This window comes from Heliangelus exortis, chromosome 9 (genome assembly GCF_036169615.1).
Source record: "Heliangelus exortis chromosome 9, bHelExo1.hap1, whole genome shotgun sequence".
Classification (NCBI taxonomy): Eukaryota; Metazoa; Chordata; class Aves; order Apodiformes; family Trochilidae; genus Heliangelus; species Heliangelus exortis.
Window position 1 is genome coordinate 14,024,698 of NC_092430.1, and position 17,698 is coordinate 14,042,395.

At 37.1% G+C, this 17,698-nt stretch overlaps 1 protein-coding gene across 5 annotated transcripts in view; it reads left to right on the forward strand.

Moving 5' to 3' along the window:
- The window catches only part of ATP13A3 (ATPase 13A3), a 57,904-nt gene extending 43,159 nt beyond the window's left edge, over positions 1-14,745 (forward strand). For 4 of the 5 annotated variants that reach the window (XM_071752237.1, XM_071752233.1, XM_071752235.1 and 1 more), the window contains 11 exons: positions 60-139; positions 745-787; positions 882-991; positions 1,805-1,901; positions 2,772-2,844; positions 3,527-3,704; positions 4,346-4,533; positions 4,977-5,065; positions 5,245-5,325; positions 8,765-8,854; positions 10,332-14,745. In XM_071752237.1, coding sequence (XP_071608338.1) covers positions 60-139; positions 745-787; positions 882-991; positions 1,805-1,901; positions 2,772-2,844; positions 3,527-3,704; positions 4,346-4,533; positions 4,977-5,065; positions 5,245-5,325; positions 8,765-8,854; positions 10,332-10,529 — 1,227 coding nt within the window. In that variant the 3' untranslated portion in view covers positions 10,530-14,745. The remainder of the gene's footprint in view (positions 1-59; positions 140-744; positions 788-881; positions 992-1,804; positions 1,902-2,771; positions 2,845-3,526; positions 3,705-4,345; positions 4,534-4,976; positions 5,066-5,244; positions 5,326-8,764; positions 8,855-10,331) is intronic. The other variant, XM_071752236.1, reaches the window with a different exon arrangement.
- Positions 14,746-17,698: the final 2,953 nt, after the last annotated feature.

The following is a 17,698-nucleotide window of genomic DNA, read 5'->3' on the forward strand; positions in this document are numbered from 1 at the left end:
CAGGCACCTTTGATGATAGAAAGGCATTACCCTGCACTAAGAAATCTTTTGTCTTCCAGCTTGTGTTACATGGCACTGTGTTTGCTCGCATGGCGCCGGATCAGAAAACTCAGCTAGTAGAAGCTTTACAAAATGTAGAGTAAGTATTTGCTTAAGCACAGAAAATGGGAGGGTTCACACAGTGTTGTTATAGAAGAAAAAATTAATGTATGCTGCCAGCTGCTTTGCTAGATGCAAAAGGCCATCTGCTGGCTAGTTAGAAAAGCATCCGGCTTTTCATGAAGTTATAACCTAACCCTAACCCTAAACTGACTAGCATATTATATAAAACTGGTTGCATGGGTTAATTAAAAAATCCTTCAAATGTCTTCTGTGTTTTAAAGAAGTATTAATGGGATGGCTTAAGGTCACACGTGGTCACTGTCCTGTCTTTTGGTGTCAGCTGTACCAAATACTACATAAATCTCTGCCTGGAGCACAGATGATCTAAACGAGCTTGGAATGATAGAGGACTAATAAACATTGTGGGTTTGACTGATCTGGCTCAGTCATGTTACTTCTCTGTCTACTTCTTTATATGTATAAGGGGAACAGTAACTTCAGTAATTTTTGCATAATGGTCATTTATTATTATGCAAACCCCACTTAAGTCAAATAATGTAGCAGTGTTTAATGGAATAATAAGCTAAATGGACTATGATTAGGGAAAGGTCCAGAATGTTGACATCTGTTTTTTTTTTATAGTTACTATGTGGGCATGTGTGGAGATGGAGCAAATGACTGTGGCGTAAGTATTTTTATTTCCATACAGATATGTTCAGTTAAATTCTATAGCTGAAAGCACATTGTAAAATACTCTGGGTTTCAATGTTAACTGGCAGGCGCTGAAGAGGGCACATGGTGGTATTTCTTTGTCTGAACTTGAGGCTTCTGTGGCATCACCATTCACTTCCAGGACACCCAGTATTTCCTGCGTACCAAAGCTGATCAGGTAATGCCATGTACTCTGAACATGAAATACATCTGCATAACTCATTTTGCATACCCTGTATATGTTTGATACTTTAGGAGCCCAGTTTGAATTAGAGAATAAGCCATGCAGTTTCAGTAGTTCTTTTCTTTACTGGAATACTCTGAGCAAAGACTTGCCACAGCATCATTTAGTGTTTTGTTATAAACTCTATGGTCCAGATAAAGTTTTTTTAGAGCAGGAGCAAGCTCCTGTGTTAGTATTTAATTTGATGTCTTGGTGACTTTGGTAGTTTCCATGAAGCCTGTGTGTAATTGCACACAGTAAAGTTCTTCAGGTAACTGCTCAGCACTATAGAAAGCAAATTTCCTAAATAGGGTTTGACCAATTTTTGATTCTGTAATTGTAATTTAATTAGTAATCCTACTTAAAGGTCAGCCAGAAAAGAATCTAGTTAAGTCTGTGTGGAACTAATGAAGTAATGTGTAATCAGAAACGTTTCTGAAGTCAGGAACTCTGGCTATCTATGTTCATTCAATCCATGTATTGAACTTGCTTTTGCAAGCAGACCTTCAATTTAAAACCTCTGCTGGAAAACCACATAAAGCCTAAAGAACACTGAAATACGGTGGTGGCTCACTTGAGAAGGCGTGCTCACAACTTTGATGCACTTGAAAGTGTACCATTCTGACCCCTTTTTCTCTGTATGTCCTCATCCTAATTTCCCTCAAAATGTTTGCTTATGTGTTTAATTGCACCTAACATTTTGCTAAGAAGAAATGACCTGCTTGCACAGAAAGCTTTCTGGTTACATGATTGCATTTGCTTTGACAGGGAAGGCCGTGCTGCTTTAATAACTTCCTTCTGTGTATTTAAATTCATGGCATTATACAGCATTATCCAGTACATCAGTGTTACTCTGCTATATTCTGTAAGTATTTAAGCATTGTCAATGTAATTCAGAGATTTGAAAATTGATGATGTAGTATAAACTGTTGCAAGTATCTTTGAGTACACAACACCCACGTTTAAAACACTGTCTTTGGACTAACAGTTTTCTTAGTATTTTCTGCTTTTTTTAGAATATTGGCTGTAGGAAAACCATGGCAGTAGCTATTTAAAAAAAGGCAATAACAAATAACTGTGAATGAAAAGTCTCTACAGTGGGAAGTCCAAATGAGCAAAACAGGAATACAGTTTTCCATTATTTAAAAACTGGCATAATTTAAAAATAGCCTAACTTTATTTATGGGCAATGCGTTACTTTTATGTAATAGCACAGCACTGTATTTATGAAATACAGCAGCTTTCAAGTATTGAGTTAGGAGGAGGAAAAAGCAAAGTATTTCCTGTCAATATGGTTGAATTCACAATATGGTATGTGGTAGAAGTTCTGCATTTTAATTTATATTATGAGTAAGCTAAACATGCAGATTATTAAAGGATCTTTCAAGTGGAAATTTGACAACTATAAGACTGCAGAGTAAGTTGGTTAGAGAACTGTGAGCCTAAGCTATTATTTTATTGATTTGTAAGATTCAGTAACGTAAGTTCTAGTACAATTTCAATTGCAAATTGTGTATGCATCTTGGAACTGAATTGCTTCAACTTTGATACTTAAAGAATTAAGTATGTGAATTGTCGAGTACTCAGGACTCCTTCAGATAAATTAAGCCTGTTTGACAAGAGACTGTCTTGCTTATAGAATGAAATGTAAAGAATTAATTCTGTAGGAGTGACACTGTAAGATGTTTCTTGGTGTGAAGAAATGAGCAATGTTTCAGTTGTGATTTCTGTCTAGATCCTGAGCAATTTGGGAGATTTCCAATTTCTCTTCATTGATTTGGCAATCATTTTGGTGGTTGTCTTCACCAGTAAGTATTTTACTGAGTTACTATTGATGGCTTCTGTGAAACAGGTTTTTCTTGATAACATTTTCTTTTATTTCTGATTACATGCCATTTGGCCTAAACATGGTGTCATCCAGTTAAGATGTTCTGACTACTATATGCATTAGAAAACCCAAACCACTGTGTTAGATTAATCTGAAATTTGTGAAATGTCCTTTTTTAAAAAGCAGGCTTGAGAGTGATTTTACCAAAGCAGTTCTTCACATAGTACAGGAAGTAATAAATGTTTATTGATATGAAGAAACTAATTTTGGAATCAAAACAGGGGTTGTTCCAATAGAATTCAATTTTTAAGTTTAATAGAATCTGATTCCTTGAGACTCTGGCAGACCAAATCTGAGGAGAGGATCTGTATGTACTTGTGCCAGACAAAGGGAATTTGGCCAGACACTCCTAATTCTTTAAGTCACATGGCTTCTATTTTTGTTCCCTGCTGCCCTCTGCTTTAGGGGGTAACCAGCCTGTAGAAGGCACTGTGGTGTTATTCTATGATACAAACTTTGCAAGGTGGTTTCAGACTTGCAGATCTGGACTAAATTTTAAAGTGATGTAATGAGCAAACCATTCTCAGTCCACAGAATGTGAACAGGGTAGTTCTTGAAAACCATGATGTAATAATCTAATTTATTTTTCTTTCTCTTTCCAGTGAGTCTGAACCCTGCTTGGAAGGAGCTTGTTGCTCGAAGGCCTCCATCAGGTCTTATCTCAGGTCCACTTCTATGTTCCGTTTTGTCTCAGATCATCATCTGCCTTGCTTTCCAAACCTTTGGGTTTTTTTGGGTCAAACAGCAGTCCTGGTATGAGCCTTGGACAACAGAATCTGAGTAAGTGCCTCCATGCAGGGTGCAGTAAAGGTTGGAAGGCTGTAGTCAGGAACTGCTCTCTTCTGTATTGAGCCCTTTGGAGACTTTGTAAATAAAGCTTCTGTGGCAGCTTGTTAGTCGGAATTTCTTTGTGCAAAGCATACGGTTACATAGGAGTTACCCAGTGGCTGAAATGAAAAACTGTATCAAAGCCAGACTGTAGGGTCATCTGAAGACTCCCCAGCTTTGCAATGGTGGAGGTGGAAATTTATAATTAATGGTTCGGCCCTATTTTAACTCTTCTAAAGTTTGTTTTCCTATTAGGGTCCAGTAAATCAAATTCATAATTCTGAAACTGAAAAAGTGTAACTTTTTGCAGTACTTTCTTACTTTTCTTCAAAGTGTTTCTACACTGATTGTTACTAAACAGTTCATGTAGTGAGGTTGTAAGATGGAGTCATAAAAGAACTTGAAGCTCAGAATTCACAAAAATTGCTAGCTGCTCTTTGAAGGTTTGAGTTATTTCTTACTATCCTTAAGAGGTTTCCAAGGCTAAGCTTTTTTTTTATACTGCTGTAGCAATTTGTTCTGTTATTGCTTTTGTTAATAAGTAGGCCTTGTTTACACTTTAACTTAGTATTAAATGTTTTCTTGTGTTGTAGTGCGTGTAATGTATTGGATGATACAAACACCAGCTCTGCACACCATGGGAACGAGACACTTCATGATGAACATTACATTAAAAATTATGAAAACACAACTTTGTTTTTTATATCCAGCTTTCAGTACCTCATAGTGGCAATTGTCTTTTCTAAAGGAAAGCCCTTTAGGCAACCGTGCTACAAAAATTGTAAGTCTTTTCTTACTAAATACAGTTCCAAGTAAAATTCCCGAGTGACCATGCACATATTTAACCACAACTTGGTTACAGTTCTGTTGTTCCACTTTAGTAGTAATAGTGTTGCTAGGAGAATGTAGTACAGTTAGTCTCTAATAAAAGATAGCAGTAGGGAAGTCTTACACTGTATGGAGAAATGTGTTAATAGTTGCATGGTTTGTAGAAGTGTATGTGTACATACATTACAGCTTCACAAGTGAATGAGAAATTGAGTCTGTCCTCCTGTTTCTGTATGGCTATCCGTAAAACTTCTGTTACCGAAATCCACCTGGAAAGGATTTAGAGGGAGAAAAGAGGTTATTTCCAGGGACTAATGAACCCATGATATGTGAAAAACAGTCTGAAACTCTGATTGTGAGTTGATCCAAATAATATATTTTTTTCTTCTTTTACAGTTCTTTTTGTTACATCTGTGATAATTCTTTATGTCTTCATATTTTTCATCATGTTGCATCCTGTTGAGTCTATTGACACATTTCTTGAGGTAAGACTCAACATAGGCATCTTTATTTTCTGTCATAACTGTTTGACTTGACTTTTGGGCAAGCTTCATACCTTTAGAGCTTCAAATCTTGGGGAGAGGGAGAAATTACAACCATGAACCTGTTTTGAATCTGCATTTACTTGTGTGTGTTGCTAACCTCTGACAACTTTTCCTCGCAGCTCGTGTGCGTGCCCTATGAGTGGCGCCTGAGAATTCTCATCATTGTTGTTCTCAATGCAATTGTATCTGTGCTGATGGAGGTAAGAAATTCAAATGGAAAAAATGCTTGTCTATTAAGTGTAGGGTTTTGGGGGTTCATATTTGTCTTTTACTACGTTTTCTCTTCACAGCGTATCGGAGTAAGTGGCCACTGTTTTTTTGTTAAATTTGTATTCCTAAAGATGTTGTTGTAGGCTGCTTTTTTAAGGTCTCATGGTTTTATGTGTTGAAAGCTTAATTCTTTAATCTTTTTTATTGACTAAAAAGATGAGGGGAGGTTGAAAGACATGGATTATTTCAACTATTTCATAGGACAATACTCTCCATATTTATTTGCTGTGTTAATTCAGTTCAGAATAACATAGCATGGTAAAGAACGATATAAAACCCTTATGGGAGTCCATCTTCATCTTTAATTGGATCATGCATGTAGCTTATTGTTCAGAATAATGCAGGTCTGTGTAACTTGTTCATCTAATCTGATCCAAGTCCCGAAGTAGAGATGTTCATGCAGAGATGTTTTTTTGGTGCCCTGAGCTTGTTCAGAGTCATTCACTCTTGATTATTGTCCTCTTCTGCTGTAATTCCAAAATTAATGTGGGCAGAAACATGCCCTACCTTTCATCCAGGTACCCCATGTGGTTTCCAAGAATCAGTGGCCCCTTCAGGTACTGGAAGGCTGCTATAAGTTCCCCCCAGAGTCTTCTCCTCTCAAAATCACACAGAGAAACAAGAATTGTCATGGTTGGAAAAGACCTCTAAGATCACCATGTCCAACCAAGGCATTTTCAGGTGGTTTAGATGGTATCAAACTCTTCTCAAAGAACTCTCTTTCTCTTCTCTCTTGTATTTGCTCTAATCCCCCTTCTGATGTTTTCCTCTATGGCCTTTAGTTATTTTCTTTTTTGTGTGTGTATGCTACTAAACTCTTAGTAGTTTTCTTTTTTTGCCTTCTTTCCTACTTGCTGAAAGTTACATTTTCTGTGTATAGCTGTCTTTGCTACTGAAACAAAACAATCTGAAGCTGCAGAATTGTGGCTATTTTGTCTTCTGAAAAATCTAAAACCAAACCTTCTAGATAGTGTTGTGGTCTAGGCCCAGCTTGTAACAATCCTCTCCTTGCTGACCCCCACTCCTGCTCTAGGATAGGAAGGAGAAAATCCATCTACCTTTTCTAGTCAGTTTTGATGGCTTTATTATCCTCTCCGGGAAATAGCTTTTTTTGAAGCACTAGGACTATTTTTTCAAATTGAGCTTTCTGTTCATACAAGGAGTAAAAATAGGTGGTGGTTACAATTTTCTGTCCAGTTCTAACATTACTGAGAAAAGTCAATTTACTCTCTACTGAAAAATTGCTTTGTCCTGCAGAACATGTTCTGTTCTGGATGTGTAAGGGCGCTAGCAGAACGTCATACAGTGTGTCAGACCATGTATCTACACATGTCCTTCAAGGACAAATGCTTCTCCTCAGGCTTAAAAGTTTGTAAGGTTCCACTCCTGGGCCTTGAAGGTTGCCATACCAACCTGTAAACTTCCAAGTTTTGAGCAAACATAAGCTAAGCAATGTAAGTACTGGAGAGCATTTTCATTCACCCAGTATTTCAAATCCCACCCCCCATTTTGCAGTGCAGGCTCAAGTTGGCATCTTTCAACACTTAAGTAATTTAATTGTCATTACTAAAACTGGTAGGATGTTTTATCACATTCCTTTTAGCCAAGTTTTCCTGTGTATCTTGTTGCTTATACATGAGGAATGGAAAAGAAGTAATTCTATAGCTTAATTTTCTTTAATTGTTTAGGACATTCTTAGGACCATTCTGTTTAGGACTTAAAACCTATTTCTTCCACATTCATATTCATGAAATTCTTTGTTTAGATGTAAGTTGTCTTACTGTACAGCAGGTGATTAGCAGAAGCTTTGTCAAGTGATCCTTGAATCCCAAACCTTGTTTTACAATACACTCTTCACCTTCCATAACTTCACCCTGCTTTTTTTCCACATTTTAAACTATATTTGTCCAAAACCAGCAGTAATACTGTAGGTTCCCTGAAGCTTTTCATGTCGTGCAACATTTTGGGTCCAATGTGTTTTGTAGACGTTGCAGGCGGTTTCAATCCTTCACTTCCAGGACAGCTCCTTGCCCTTCATTCCTTGTCCTTCCTTCGCTGGATTTTCTGCTCACTTACACTTCTCACTACACCATTAGTGAGTGCCATAGGTTGCCTTCTGAGTATCTCAGAAGAGATACTAGTGGCATGTCCTTATTTCTTTTAACAAAATACTCCATAGGTATTTCACCTATATTTTGATCTGCAGAGACTAATTCCCTCAGTAATTGCCTTTTTAAGTGTCTTGGAATTATGAGACAATTATGAGGGGCTGAATCTGTCTTGTCACTCTTGTTGGTTGCACACTTCTGTCACGTTACACTCATATGTTGTTCCTTGATTACTTCTACAACAGGAATTATCTCTGACTGTGGTTGTCCTAAATGTGTTGTGTGAAATGCTCTGTAAAGCTTATGCTCCTTCCATGTGGGTGCCAGACTAGGTCCACAAAGCATGCATATCCTTTCTGTCAGATGGCAGAAAATTCAGCACAACAAAGGCAGATCCCAGCAGATGTTCTTTCTTACCCCAGTGCCTGATACAGACATACTTAAAACACTAACATCTAACAAGTTTAAGGTCTGTTGGCAAATGCCTTATAAAAGCACTTCAAAGTTCTCATATATTATAAAATCATAGGCATTATAAAATCTATTCTAAATTCTGTCTAATCAGCTTCCCTTTTTTTATGGCAGAGGCTAGTAAGATGTTAGAAGTGGAATCTGTCCAAAGATCAGAGTTGTAGGCAAGCCCATGGGAGATATAGGTTCCTACCTGTGCTGCTGTATCTGTTCAGGGCTCTCAAGCCTGTCCACACAGCCATCTGAGAACATCTGCATGTACATGCTGATCAATTTCTGGCCTCTTTTCCAAAATCTGTAATGGCTCCTACAGAATTCCTACAAGCTTCCTGCTGGTGGCTCAGTTTTGCCATTCTTCTTGAAGTTTTTCTGGGAATGTCACTGGGTTAAAACAAACTGTGAAAAAAGCATAGCTCCTGGATGAAGTGCACTGTAACATTTAGGATGGTTAGAGGGGAAACTAAGGGCTCAGGTCTACTTGGCTTAAAAGGGCTTAAGAGTATTGAAACACAGTCTTAATGTGTATTTGCTACCTGCATCAATGGATGCAGTTTTGGCCACTGATGCTATCAATTTAAAGTACCCGTTCATGTTCTAAAATCTCATGTAAGTACTTTAAGAATGAAAATGTTTATCACTGAAGTACTGACAAGTGACACAAACTCCATTTTACCTGACTCTGAATTAGTTATGCTTAATGCACTGTTTCAGGTTTTATTTGTAAAATCCACACTAACAACAAATGATCATTAGTTTCTTTAATTCTTCCACTTACTACAATGTCTCACAGAATGTCCTCCTTGATATGATCCTTTGGAAGGTTGTGTTCAGTCGAGACAAACAAGGAGACTATCGCCTCACCATGCCCCAGCCACCTCAGGTTGGAGAATAATAGTATTTTGCTGTAATCATTTGAGTGCATGCAGACTGATTCAGTTTTGTATTTTTTACAAACAGTTTCCGTTACAATGAGTTTCTGCTGCCTTATGTTAAGCTTAAGACTGTTTAAATTAGATTTCTGTAATTTCAATGTTAAAAGGAAAGGCTTTTGGATTTGTATTTTCCTCTTTGTTAACAGTTAAAGAATTTAGACAAGAACTGTGAAGCAAATCCAGAGGATTGCTTTTAAGACTTCTCACTTTATCTTCAGTTTGCACATTAGCAAATTTTTTTTATATTGTCTCTCGTTAGCATTCTAGAACTGGGAGTGTCTTGATTTGCTTGGAAGCAGAATTGCTGATGCTGGGTCTAATCCAGTTCTGTATTAAGTTAGTTTGGTTTAGAATTTTAGAGCAATGTCTATGAGAGCAGTAACTTAGAACATGTACTGCAAGTGCAATGAAGCAAAATGGCAACCAAAATGCATGATTACTTGCTTCGGAGGGTTTAGGAGACCTAAGGATTTAGCCTCTGCTTTTCAGGTGACCATGAATCTTGGTCTGGTCTGCCCCTCTGTCATTAATACCTGAAGGAAATCCATGTGCGTTCTGTAAAAACTAGCTTTTTCTTTTTTAAGCATGTTTGTTTACTACTTCTAGTTGTTTGCAAATTTGTTCTTATTAGAATTATGATGGTGTGTTTCTCAGCACTAAATTTTATTAAATGTATTAACTTCAGATTTATGTTTGTCCTTTGAGGCTGTTACAGAAGAAATTCTTTGTGTTCACTGACGAGTGGAAGTTGTATTTAAGGTTCATGTTCGGTTCAGCTCACCTACTGACAGAAATTCAGGGCATGAATAAAACATGGAATATGTCCCCATTAAAATGTCAGCCTGGCTGAGTACAGATAGTGTCTGAGACATGAAAGGGAATCTAGTCTTAAGAATAAGGAAGAGTGTTACTTTTCTGCAGCTAGTTAAGTCACATGCACTTACAACTGAGAGAGGAAAAATGGGAAGGAAGATTAAATTCAATGATTTACGTCTGGTTTAATACCTATTAATACCTGTGGGACCTAAATTCACAGTATCAGCAAGTTAAATTCTTCCACTTGTGGCTGGCTGGCTGCCTCCGGTTAAACAATCCATTGCTTAAATAGTGTTTAGATGCTCTGGGAATTTGATTGCTTTTTCTAGACCAATTTTATAATCTTCAGTAGCAGCAGCACTTAGATGTTCTGATAATGCTGAATACTTGTTTTTTCTGAATGTTTTTTAGTTGTTATTGCTACCATAGTGTAGAAGAGATTACAAAACAGAAGAGCTTCTGTACTCTACTTTCTAGGTCCAATATGACAATGAAATAGTAAATTAGAAACTAAAATAGTAGTTTTTCTTCTACTGAGTTATTGAATTGTTAACATTTTACTTTTTTTTTTTCTTGTAATCCCTTTTTCAAATTTTTTCCCTCCTGCAGGAGGCTGTGGATCGATGTGGAGTCTGTTTCCTTTCTTCCCTGTTTGGTTATAGAGAGAAGACACCAAAAGCCAAGTATATGCACCTAGCTCAGGAACTGCTGGTTGATCCAGAATGGCCACCAAAACCCAGAACAACAACAGAAGCAAAAGTACCATCCCAAGGAAATGGTTCATATCAAATCATCACTGTAACGTAGCAGTGGATCTTGGTGGCATGTCTCTTTAGTAATATTCAGAGGAATGTAATTTTAAGGCTTTCTTTGAAATCGCAGTATACCACATGTCAAATTCTAATGCAGATGTTTCCAACTGTTTTGTCTTACTGAATATAAAGTTCAGAGGCAGACATCTTGCAGCTATACATTTTAAAAATGTAGGTTACCTAAGGCAGAACAAAAATGACTGTATTTTCTTCCACCTTCTTTCAAATTTATTATTCCTGAACTGCAGGGCAGTTAAAACAGGTTCACTTTATTTACCTGGAGTATCATAATCACTGTTCTAACATGCTTACCTGGGCACATGTTCACGTACACCCTATAATGTCATGGTTTCACGGTAGTGCTAGAGGAACATAATAGCCTTGTCATGCTTGCTTTCTTTTTGGTATTCACTGTTGAAAAGCTTTGTGCCTCTGAACGGTTCTAAAGTTTTGGTGTGTGTACCTTTAAGTTTGTCCCTACTAGTAAGGAGTGTTTCCAGGTGTAAAGTGTGGCTTTGAAGTTGTAATTCTTTGGTGTGCCATAGCAGGAATTGGGAATGCTATAGAATCAATATGCTCTGTCCTTAAGATGAAAGCACATTGCTTTCAAGTGGGTTCTTAGCTTCTTTTCTGTCAGACTCCAAGGAAGGGCTTAGGTGGCCTTCAGAGGAGGAGGCATTTGGCTAGACTCTATAAAGTTTTTGGAGAAGGAAGGCTGGAGAATCTTAACATCTTCTATCTCATGTTTTATTACATTCAGCTATGCATTTCTGCACAGACCTTTATCCATCAGAAGGGTTGGATTATCCCTTTGTGGACCATGTTTTATTTGTAAAACTTTGGATAGTTTTTCTTTGTACCTTGAAGCAGTAAGGCCAGAGTTACTGCAAGAAGGGAAATGAGGGTGGGTGGGAGGGTAGAATATTTTTCACATGCCCATGCTTGGGATTTGTGCATGTTAAGAACCTAAGCATTTCAAAAGTTTGCCAGTGTTGTAAGCACTATATGTAGCTGTATGAAACAAAATAACAAAATTAACAGAAAATAGATGAGTTAAAATCTGTCTTGCTGCAGAAATATAAGGCTTATGTGGATTTTATTTATTTAAAAAAAAAAAAAGAAAAAGGAAAAAAAAAAAAGGAAAAAAAGAATAGGAAAAAAAAAAAAAAAAAAAAAAAGAAGAGCTTGTATCACCAGTAATGCTGCTTAGAACACTTGGGGCAGCAGTACATAGTTTTCGTTAGGTGGTGTCAAAACACAAAACAATTAAAAATTAGGTCTCAAAGATGTGGAGGCAAGCATCTTCATGTGCAAAGTGTAAAACATTTTTTAATTTCAAACCACAAATTACTTATCTCCAAACAATCTTCAGGTTGCTAAACTTTCAAAAGGTATTATCTGGTGTCTTTGGGAAGATGATAAATATACTGGCTCTTGAGCAGTCTGTCTTGACCAGACTCAGGGGGCTGGCTTAGCCATCTCCAAGCTTTGGGAGGGGGTCTGGGATCCAGAGAAGCCACGATTCTGTAGAGGTCCTTTGAGAAGGAAGTCAGGTCCTTTAGAGTAGTAATGGAAGGAGGGCCCCAAACTCCCTGACCAACTGGGGTTAGTTTGAATTGTGTGTATTCCGATAATGGAATTTAAAGGTGGTTTAGTTTTGGTGGGGTTTTTTGTTTGGTTGGTTGGTTTTTTGTTTTTTTTTTTAAATATTTCTGCGGATGATTCGATTCTAGCAGTTTTAACAGGGGGAACTTTTCGGGTTGGGCCTCATTCCATTGTACTGTTCTGTGAGGTAGAATGAGCAGTGTACCCACTGCTCACCTCATGGTCATGAACATTCTGTGCCAATGGGGAATTTAAATGTGGTGCTAAATGGTTTGGAAGACTTTTCCCTGGAACTTGGAGGCTGAAGTTATTAGCACTTGCTCCTCATAAGTAGGATGCATATGGTGTACTATCCTCCAGTCCAGCTGTCAGCTCTTTTCCTGGTTTTGTTAGTTTGGTTTTGGGAGGTGGAGCAGGAGAAAGGGGGAAGTGGTTTTCTTAACATTCATTCAACAGAGCAATGTAAAAGTCTTATTATCCTGGCTTCTTAGGGTCATAAACATTGAACAACATAAGCAGCTTTTAAAGGGTCTGCAGTTGTGGACTTGGATAAATTTATGAATCATGAACTTGAGTCAGTTGGCAATTTCTGTCAGTGTTGATTTTATGAAATCTGTGTAGCATGGGATAATTCATGAAGAATAATTCTTATCTGCGTAAGTAGTATTCAGACTTAAAGGAAAATAATATTTTAGTTGAAAACTGTTGTGAAGCTATGCATCTTGGACCTGGGAGCTGTGACTTATCCTTAAATGCATAAGCTTTTGCTTTCCATTTCATTGACCATTTTAGCTTGGTTGCTCCATGAGAAGTGAAAGTAAATATTTGTGTCTTTCATATGTTTTTGCTTAATACTTTGTCTGAACTGCTGATTTCTTCTGGCTTGTTTGGTTTCTGAAGCTGGTCTTTCCATCTTATGCTGGCTTAGTAGGTCTCTCTAGAAAGCGAGGAGGAAGCAGCTTATTAAGGTGAGCTTGTCTTTGGAGAACATTTTAGGGAACTCCTACTAAAACTGAAATTGCCAAGTGTCTCTTGACAACTTGATTGAGTAACTAGTGGGTTGCGAGTCTGTTTAAACTTGAATATTTTGTAGATGGGAGCTAGTTTCCTCAAGAAATGGGTTCAGAGTTAGTAAATGTTCTTGAAGTTGCATACTGGAGCTCTGACCTCTTTGCTTAGACAAGCAAACCTCTTTTCTGAGAATCATTCTCATTGTTGCAAGTTCAGCCACAAAACAAGCTTTTGCAGCTTTGGCAGTTACTGGGATTTATGCCTTCCTGCCCAAGAGCTGAGTTTGGCCACCTATAATTATTCTCATTATGAGCAGTTTATTTTTTCTGGTTTTCAGAAATGCAGCAAACTAGATCTGCACTAGTGTGTTCAATTTCTGCTTTGAAGTAAGATGAAGTTCAGTTTTCAACGAAAAAGATCTCTTCTAATGTTCATCTTTGAAGTCTCAATTCAGGCAAACAGACCGATTTAGTGATCTCCACTAGATACTTGGTAGACATTTTCTTCCTGCTGTATATTTTGGCCTTACGTTGAGGAGTTTGATTTATTATTAAATTATTTGTGTATGCAGACTTTAATCTGTACGTATTTTACTTTGATGTATTAGGATTTGTAAATATTACTGATTTTTAAATATTATTTATGCACATACTTAAAGGACTGGTTTACCCAGAAAAGAAACTGCTAAATAATAAATGTTACTTTTTAGAAATAAATTGCAAGACCATTAAATTGTATATCCCTCAGGGTTATTTTAAAGTTGGTTTGGTTTTTTTTTTCTCTTCCCTTCAGATTTACTTAGCAGTAACTTTAGTCTCATGTACTATAGAACTAAATCTACTGTAAAGAAAATGCTGCAAATAATGCCTGAGTAGAAGTGGCTAAAACACCCACAGAACTGACCGTATTCATCAGAACTTTAAATTGGAAACTCTTACTGCTGCACTTTTAAAAAGTTGTTGGATTTTTAATTATATTTATTTTTTCTTTCTTCATGAAGGTTGTGCTGAACAGTCATCCCAAATTGGGTAAATAACCCTGTACTGTATATGTGTATACAGTATAATACTAAGCAGATGTGGAGTCCTTTTTATGCTGCAAATTTTTAATGCTTATGTTGGTCATCACAGAACGAGAGAGCAAAAGTTCTGTAGGATTTCTCCCATGAAATTCTGAATTGTAAACTTATGTTTTTGTATGTTTAGGGGAAAGCTGTGGGTTTTTGACAATTTTTAGTGTATTGAATATGTTGATTTTATACAGTAAAGCTTCAGGTTTTTAAAGCTATTTTCAACAAACTGCAGCTTGTTTGATAATTATGTGAAGCAGAAACTACTCAGTTTGTCATTAATTCCTCAAGCCTAATACAAATTGAAAGGTTCATCATTACAGCGCTCTCTAGAAGCTCAGCTTCCTTTTTATTTTTAAATCTGAAATGATACTACATCTTTGTATTTAAAATATGTATTGCTGCTCTAGAATGGTACCCTGTTGTCAAGAGGCATACATGAATAACTGTACAATAGAATTGTAAATAGACTTGTAAATCACTTTTGTGACTGAAGCTCTTTGAAAATAAAATTAAAATGAACAGATATTTTAAGCTCTTTTCATTAGTTTCATGAAATTGTTTTTAATGGTTCTGTATGAAGTTAGATCCAAAACTTGTTGTAGAATACAGACTTAGTTCCACCGATGCTGTGGTGCTTTGTTCCGTGTCTATGGATTTTTGAGGATGGGGTAGTGAAGTACATGTGCTGTGTGCTTGCAGTGCATCTGGCAGCACTGCTGTTCTGCAGTGGGATAGTGCTCACCTTACGGTCACCTGGTGGCTTTTGAAAGCCTTTTTTTTGTTTTTGTTTTTTTTCTTTTAAGTGACAGAGCTTGTACATAGCAACTCATTTCCACCTTCCATTTTCCGTATGTTCCGACGGGCACATAGGAGGCATATTTTGACAAGACTCTTGGGCAAATATTCCTGGTTGTGAGCTGGGATGGTTGTTGTACCATATTCAGAAAAATCAGACAGAAATGAAGACATCTTATCCATCCTGTGGGTCACTCTCTGTTTAAGTATTAATTGACTGAGCACACTTTTAAATTTCAAGACAAGATACTTAAAAGGCCTGGTTACTTAATTACAAAAACTTAACCTTTTAATTTCAAGCTATTAATTTGAAAACTTAAAGATGTTCTTTCTTCAGAATACTTCAGGCTTTTAGGGTTTTTTTTGGCCTATGACTACAGAAGGCTTGGAAGAAGACAGAAGCCAAATGTGTCAGCGTTTGGATTTCACTGGATTGCTTGGCCAAAGAATTGAGGAAAAAAGTTTCATTCTGTGCTCAAATTTCTTTGACTCCAATCCTTCAAGAAAGTAGAAGTCAGTGCAGCCTTCTGAAGGCACACATCAATCACTTGGTTGTTTAAAGCAGATGTGTCCACTCCTTCAAAACCTACTGCACCTTTGTAGCAGACTGCAGTGAAACTGTCTAACAAATTTGAAAATTCTTTCTGATCATAATTCATGCTGTAATAGATTTCTGACTGTAGACAGTTTTGCACTGGGAAGTGCATACTCTCATACTGTCAAAGAAGCTACAAGAGGTTTTTGAGCTGTCGCATGTGTGACTTCAAACTTTCTCATGTTCTGAGAGCAGTCTTGAATTCTATTTTTGGAGTTTCATACAACTATGGAAGCTGGCTGCTTACAATAACAAGCGTAGGCAAAATCTGCTCTGGAGCTTAAAATACTTTTTGGCCTTTGACAGTAGTTACACAAATAGGGGTTAGATTAATCAGCAATTATTTTTCTCAGATACTATAGTATTGACTGTAAAGATAGAAGTATCATATTAGAAAAGAAGCAGAAGAATTACTTATTCTATTTCCATTCTCCTGCAGCCAAGACCTGATGGCAAATATTTTACAGGGAAAAATGGTTTCACAAATGGGAGATACAGAAAGACAGTGCCAGGAATCTGTTTCAGTTTTGAATTTTACTATCACTATTGCTTAACCTCAGATCAATTTATTTTCTTTCATATACTTGACTGTCAATACATACATCTGCATCTGCAAAGACTTAATGTAAAATTGAACTTTGACGTACTAGGTGGCACATGGCAAACTGCTCCTTCCAGAAGTCATTCACAGTTAGTACTTTTCCAGTGCCCTGATCTATCAATGTAAACACAGCTGATATAGGCCTGGGACTCATCATCTTCCCAAAAGGTAAACAAAGACCTAGTCCCATCTGACCATTCAAAGTGAAATCCATTCTGCCAAAATAAATTTCAGATTATCTTTCTGATTTTCTTTAGCATCACAGAAGTTCATCTTCTGGTGGCATCCTCACCAGGTATTACAAAATGTCTTTTACCTTTCCCAAGTGTGGGTAGATCCAAAAGGCTCTACAAAAAGGCAGAACCAAGGATCTTCTCAATTTGATTTCGGGAGACCACAAATCGTGTCTTACATGCTGTTTTCAGCAAGTAATTATTTGAGCCATTAAGCAACTAAAAATGAAACATCATTTCAATGTTCGACACCACCAGAGATTTTTTGTGGCTTTGAATGTTTTTTATAGCTTTTAGCTTTCAGTAGTAGTTGCCCCAAATTGGCTCTCATTAGATTTATACATTATGTTTCAAAAAAAAAAGGATCAGGCTTCAGCTTTCCAAACTTCCTATGACTTCAGATGAGTGACACATCTCATTAGCATGTTGCTGGAAAAACTCCTTTGCAGTATCACATTCATAGTTAGGGAATCCACTACGTACATCCGAAGTGAACAGCCCAATCCAGTGGTTGTATCCCAGCCGATTGACAAATGATGGTGAGGAAAGCTTGGTGATACTGGTCTGTGATGCTGACCAACTCAGTGCCATTTGCCATGCAAGTTTTTAAAGCGGAGGACCATGTAAAATTCTGGTCTATTAGTTTATTTGTTCTGTTACCATATTATACAGTATCTGGCACAGGGTACATTTCAGATGCATTGATGATATGCCTGGATATGTCTGTTATAAACAGAAACAAAAGATGTATTTCTTTTTTCTAAACAGACAGCTTGAACAGAACAGCTTCTAAAAAATCAGAACTATCCTTTAAAAACAAATCTAAATACTCAAGAGTCCTTGGTTTCAGGAGGGCACTGTGAACTGTAAAAATAAAAAGACGATGATAGTATCTGAAATGCCACCACAGGACAAAGTCATCACAGGAGTCAATGAGTTTAATGGATAGCAACAAAAAAGTAAACCTGGACTGCCTGAATCTTTAAAGGTCAGTAAGAAATCACATGGGGTCTGGGAATATCCCAAGTACAGCGTGCACTTATCCCAGGCACCTTGCACGTAATTTAATTTTTTTTTTTTTTTTTTTTTTTTTTTTTTTTTGGACACATTTTTAATAATTTCCAAGATCACTTTACAGCACAGAGTCTGGCCTCACAAATAACTGACTGTACTGGTACAACTCAGAGGATGACAAACTGTGGTTCATGGCAGAAGTAAGTTCTTGGGTACTTCTTGAGCTCAGGCTTACTAT